The sequence below is a fragment of the Mirounga angustirostris genome, unplaced genomic scaffold (genome assembly GCF_029215605.1).
Source record: "Mirounga angustirostris isolate CCGP_5_RB_7025 unplaced genomic scaffold, mMirAng1.0.hap1 SCAF_11, whole genome shotgun sequence".
NCBI classification, from domain to species: Eukaryota; Metazoa; Chordata; class Mammalia; order Carnivora; family Phocidae; genus Mirounga; species Mirounga angustirostris.
Window position 1 is genome coordinate 36,145,356 of NW_026991719.1, and position 5,561 is coordinate 36,150,916.

Here is a 5,561-nt window from a genome sequence, read left to right on the forward strand (position 1 = left end):
AAAAAGGAGAAGAGAGTAGAATGAAGGACTATTTGTAAGGAAATCTGATGCCTTCTACTTGACCCAGTTGGAAGAGTTGTGATAGAAAAAGGTCCCACCCCTGTCCCGCTGACGCCTGGAGTTAAGGTTATATTCTTGGCTCTGTCTTTCTAAAAGGGTGTCTCTCTAGCCCAACTGCTGCCCTGTTTACAGTCAAGCTCAGCACAGGGTCCAAGAACCTTGCTGGAAGCTTGGTGTCTAGTTCACAGTTCTTAGGGAGAGGTTAGAGCTAAGTCAAGCCTCTGTAACGTCAGAATGTTTTAACTACAGTTAAGCTACAGTTTATAACAGAAAGTTTGCTCAAAGGGCTGAGTGTTCTCCAGCCAAGTCTGAAATAGCTGAACCCCTTCCTAGCAGCTGAAAAAACACGGAGTGTCCACAACAAATGTACCGAAGGCACTGGAAGCTGAACAAAGCCACAGAGGCAGAAGCAAGCATATTCTGCCCACTCCTTGTGTGGCCACACCTTCAGGTTCCTACAAGGGCTCCAAGGCAGGGTAATGTGTACACAGTGGGAGGGACTGAATGGTAGGTCAGGCTGTTTGCTAGGAATTTGGGAGTACTGCTGAGGAGGGCTAGAAATTGTAAGTATCAGTGGTCAGGTTTACCTCTGGGTACCTTTGTTCTTCTGCAGGAATTTCAGATCGAGCACACTCACCTGCGAGCTGCTCCTGGCCAGAAAATAAAACTTGTGGGCATCTTTCATGCTGCCTTTTCCCTTGGAACTCAAGATGGGGCTTGGGACCTCTGGCTACCATTCTGTTTTGCTGCAGGTGGCAAGCCTCCTGGAGGGCTTTTGAAGTCTTTATCTGATTCTCCATTCATATGCTCAGAACAAAATTAATTTATAAGCACCATTCTTTCCTGTGATTATGTATAAAAGTCTCTAGAGAGCAAGGGCTGGTGAATGAAAATTAACTCCACAGTGTCCACAGTTATTTTTTTGAGATGTGTAAGAAGGTCATTGTTCATTTAGAATGCTGTCCTTATGGCTTAAATGTAGTGTTAAAAAAAAAAAAAAAGACTGACAGGGTTTTCTTTCTTGCCCAACCTCCTGTTTCCTAATTCACTCTTCTTCATGATGCTTAATTTTCTCAATGGGGGGTGGGGTGGGTTTCAGAAATTGAATTCTTATAGCGGGAGGGACTAGAGCAGCACCAATAAAAATATAATTCAAGCCACAAATGTTTAAATTTTCAAAGTAGCCCCATTAAAAATGTAGAAAGAAACAGTTGACATTAATTTTAATATTTTAGTTAATCCCGTAGATCTAAAATATCATTTCAACATGTAATCAGTATAAGAATTATTGAAGAGACACTTTTTTTTTTTTTGGTACTAAATCTTTGAGACGTGGTGTTTATTTTACACTTCCAGCACATCTCAGTTCTGGCTAGCCACATTTCAAATGCTCAGTAGCCACATGTGGCTAGTGACTATGGCACTGGGCAGCGCAGGACTGGGGCATAGACCACGGTGATGCCCTCCAGGTTCCCCTGTGCATGCAGTGAACCCTCTAGGCCAAACTCTAGGAGAGCACCAAGTTTTGTTACAGTCAGGAGAGTGTTTAGAATTGGGTCAGATGCCAGAATCCCAGCTGGTTTTCGCTGGTGAAGATAACTGGAAAGCAAAGGGGAGGGCGCCGTGGGTGGGGAACCTGCTTGTGTAAGGTCTGGGAGCTGGAAAGAGGCCATTCGGAGGGCGCGGTTATGCAGGAGGTGTGAGAACTTGGTGCAGGGCAGAACCCTGCCACGTGGACAGGTAGGACTTTACTGGGGCGACCCTTAGGCTGATGGTTGTTCCTTTTCTGTCTTCTCTACCCCCCCCCCGCCCCCGCCACCTCCCAGCGGTGGTCTTCGGCCTGCCCAGTGCCTGGGCCGAGGAGGCCTGCACGCGCACCTGCCCCGCCGCCTGCGCCTGCAGCAGTACCGAGCGCGGCTGCTCCGTGCGCTGTGACCGCGCCGGCCTCCTGCGGGTGCCGGCCGAGTTTCCGTGCGAGGCGGCCTCCATCGACCTGGACCGGAACGGCCTGCGCTTCCTGGGCGAGCGGGCCTTCGGCACGCTGCCGTCGCTGCGCCGCCTGTCGCTGCGCCACAACAACCTGTCCTTCATCACGCCCGGCGCCTTCAAGGGCCTGCCGCGCTTGGCCGAGCTGCGCCTGGCGCACAACGGCGAGCTGCGCTACCTGCACGCTCGCACCTTCGCCGCACTCAGCCGCCTCCGCCGCCTCGACCTGGCCTCCTGCCGCCTCTTCACCGTGCCCGAGCGCCTCCTGGCCGAGCTGCCCGCCCTGCGCGAGCTCGCCGCCTTCGACAACCTCTTCCGCCACGTGCCCGGCGCGCTGCGCGGCCTGGCCAACCTGACGCATGCGCACCTGGAGCGCAGCCGCATCGAGGCGGTGGCCTCCAGCTCACTGCAGGGCATGAGGCGCCTGCGCTCGCTCAGCCTGCAGGCCAACCGCGTCCGCGCCGTGCACGCAGGCGCCTTTCGCGACTGCGGCGCCCTGGAGCACCTGCTCCTCAACGACAACCTGCTGGCCGAGCTGCCCGCCGAAGCCTTTGTAGGCCTGCGCCGCCTGCGCACGCTCAACCTGGGTGGCAACGCGCTGGGCCTTGTGGCGCGCGCCTGGTTCGCCGACCTGGCCGAGCTTGAGCTGCTCTACCTGGACCGCAACAGCATCGCCTTCGTGGAGGAGGGCGCCTTCCAGAACCTCTCGGGCCTCCTCGCTCTGCACCTCAATGGCAACCACCTCACTGTGCTGGCCTGGGCCGCCTTCCAGCCTGGCTTCTTCCTGGGCCGCCTCTTTCTCTTCCGCAACCCGTGGCGCTGTGACTGCCGCCTGGAGTGGCTGCGGGACTGGATGGAGAGCTCCGGGCGTGTGTCCGACGTGCCGTGCGCCGCCCCGGGCTCCGTGGCCGGCCTGGACCTCAGCCAGGTGGCCTTTGGGCGCTCTTCCGATGGCCTGTGTGTGGACCCCGAGGAGCTGAACCTCACCGCATCCAGTCCAGGCCCGTCCCCAGAGCCAGAGGCCACCACCGTGAGTAGGTTCAGCAGCCTCCTCTCCAAGCTGCTGGCCCCGAGGGCCCCAGTGGAGGAGGTGGCCAACACCACCGAGGGGCCACTCAACACCTCCCTGTCCGACAGCCTTCCCTCCGCTGGGGTGGTTGTCTCGGGCCACAACGCCCGGTTTCTCCTCGGCTCTGGTCTCCTGCTCAGCGCGGCCCAGCGCGTGGTGTTTGTCGTACAGGTGGACTGACCTTGCCTCACTGGGGTAGCCCAGATTGCCTTGCCCAGTGGGGGAAAGTGTAGTTAACTGGCCTCCAGGGTGTGTGTGTGGTGGGGGGAGAGGGGAACAGGTTGGGGGCAGGTGGTGAAAATTCCAGCCCAGGATGGAAAGGACAGTTTACTTTAAGAGATGGCTCTAGGAAGAGGAGACCCTGGGCAATGCCACGCCGGGGATGGGGTGGAGGTGGGGAGAGGAACGGCTTTCTGCTCATGTCACATGGGCATCGATTGGAGAAGAGAAGCCAGAGCCCTCCAGTGAGAAGATTAGGAATTGGAAGCCCCTAGGGCTACAGGGCTCTGCCCCCATCCCTTGCCCCCATCTTCCAGGAAACCGAGACTGCAGTGCCTGAATTAGAGTCAAACCAGTGGCTAAGTACTAAGAACTGTGTCAGTTTTCCTGGTGGGACAGCCCATTAAGCCCAGTCCCTTTGTTTTCTACCACAGTTGCTCTCCCTCTCACCCAGGGGCATGGGACACTAGAGTCCAGGAAGATGGACAGAACAGGAGAGAAGGGGGATGTGAGAGGAACTTAGACCCAAGGGGTTGGCAGTGGTTCCTGGGGTCTGGAATGTGTTAGGAGGCATTGAAAACAAAGATCCATTTCACTTACTCCACAGTTATTCCCAGGGGTGGCCTTAGCCACAAAGCAACTTTAGGGCAGGGTAGAGAAAAAAAGGGGGGATGGGTTTTCCGTGTACAAATAAGTGTGTAAAATCCTAAGATTAAAAAAAAAAGGAGTTAAACAAGTTTCTGTACTGCAGGACTTTTTAGAGTCTTTCATATGCAAACATGCATTGTGAATCTCCAGGGAGGCCACAAAATCCTCTTTTCTTAGGTTTTGTGGGAAGAGTGTTGGGAAGGCAGAGATGCAGGGCATTAGGTGCAGAAATTATTATGGGCAGCACACTTTGGGGTTGACTAATGGCCAGGGTGCAATGAGGCAGCCAGTAGCTGGGAGGGGCCACAGAGATTTCCCAGGGGGGGAGTTGGCCAACTGTAAGCCCCCAGGCCTGAGTGCCAGAACAAATGCTGTATGTCTACTAAATACTTGCTCACACTCCTGTCCACACACAAGTAACAATGACGGCATTTGTCAACATGCTCGAAATCCCTAGGTTTTTGTTTTGTTTTTTTGAGAGTAAAGTGATAGGGTTTTTTTTAAGTGAGGATACAGAAAAAGCTCTCATGAGTGAGAGGGTTCCCAACAGGGTTGCCCTTGAAATCTCTAGTTTTAATGTCCTGAATTCCTGTGTATGAAGAGCTGGGTTTTCAAAGCCCACATAATTCAGGGTGTGCAAAACTGTCAGGTCTTCATGGTGATAGTACTTCTTCTTTGTCTGTAGGTCATACTAGGTATTAGAAATGTTGCAGAAAGCACCTCTGAGGGTAGGAGTGTTCGAATGGGTTGTGACCATTCGTGGTCAGTCACCTCAGTGGGTCACAACCAGCATTTAAAAAAACAAGATAGAACAGAAAAGTCACAGAGTCTTACATGTAACAGGTATTGTTTTGTGAAACTTTATTGAATTTGTGTGCATTTGTTCAGATGATATGTGTATGTGTGTATCTTGTGTCTGGATCACTGCATACAATTTATATTTTGTGGGCTATTGTTAAGGAAGTTTGAAAGTCACTGTTCTGGAGCATGCATGATTTTTTGAAACTCTTTATTTCGAAAAGTCTCAAACCTACAGGAAAGTTGCAAGGATAGTAGAGTGAACACTTTGGCCATTCACCTCGGTTTCCCGGTTGTTCACATTTTACTGTATTTGCCGTATATAGTTGGGGTTAGTTGTAAACTTCACAGCCCTTCACCCCTAAAACCACAGCATGTATTTCCTATCAGGAGCATTATCATTGATAGAATACTGTTGTTTAAAATCTACTCTGTCTTGAAATTTCAGCTGTTGTCAAAATGATTTTTTAGGCAGCCATTTTTTTTCTCTGAGTGGAAAAAAAGGTTCCTTGTGTTTGTTTGATCGCGATACTCAAAATTCCAAATCCGCCGATTGACTTTAATGTTTTAAAATGAATTCGTTTTCCAAATGTCTTACTTTTCAAATGCGAGAACCAGATGAGGTCAGAAATGTTGTTTGTTCAAACCGTGTGTTGTGGCCATGGTAACTGGGTAAGGAACATGAGAATCCTGGAGACCAGATCTGCGCGCTTGGGTAACCATGGAAGTCCGTGGCAGACATGCAGCCCCTGTTACTGAGGAACAAGATGCCGCCTCGGGA

The 5,561-nt window shown here is 51.9% G+C and overlaps 1 protein-coding gene across 1 annotated transcript; it reads left to right on the plus strand.

The window, feature by feature from the left end:
* Positions 1-1,831: 1,831 nt before the first annotated feature.
* NYX (nyctalopin) lies at positions 1,832-3,295 on the plus strand. The gene has a single exon (XM_045873298.2). The coding sequence runs from the start codon at positions 1,832-1,834 to the stop codon at positions 3,293-3,295; it is 1,464 nt and encodes a 487-aa protein (XP_045729254.2).
* Positions 3,296-5,561: the final 2,266 nt, after the last annotated feature.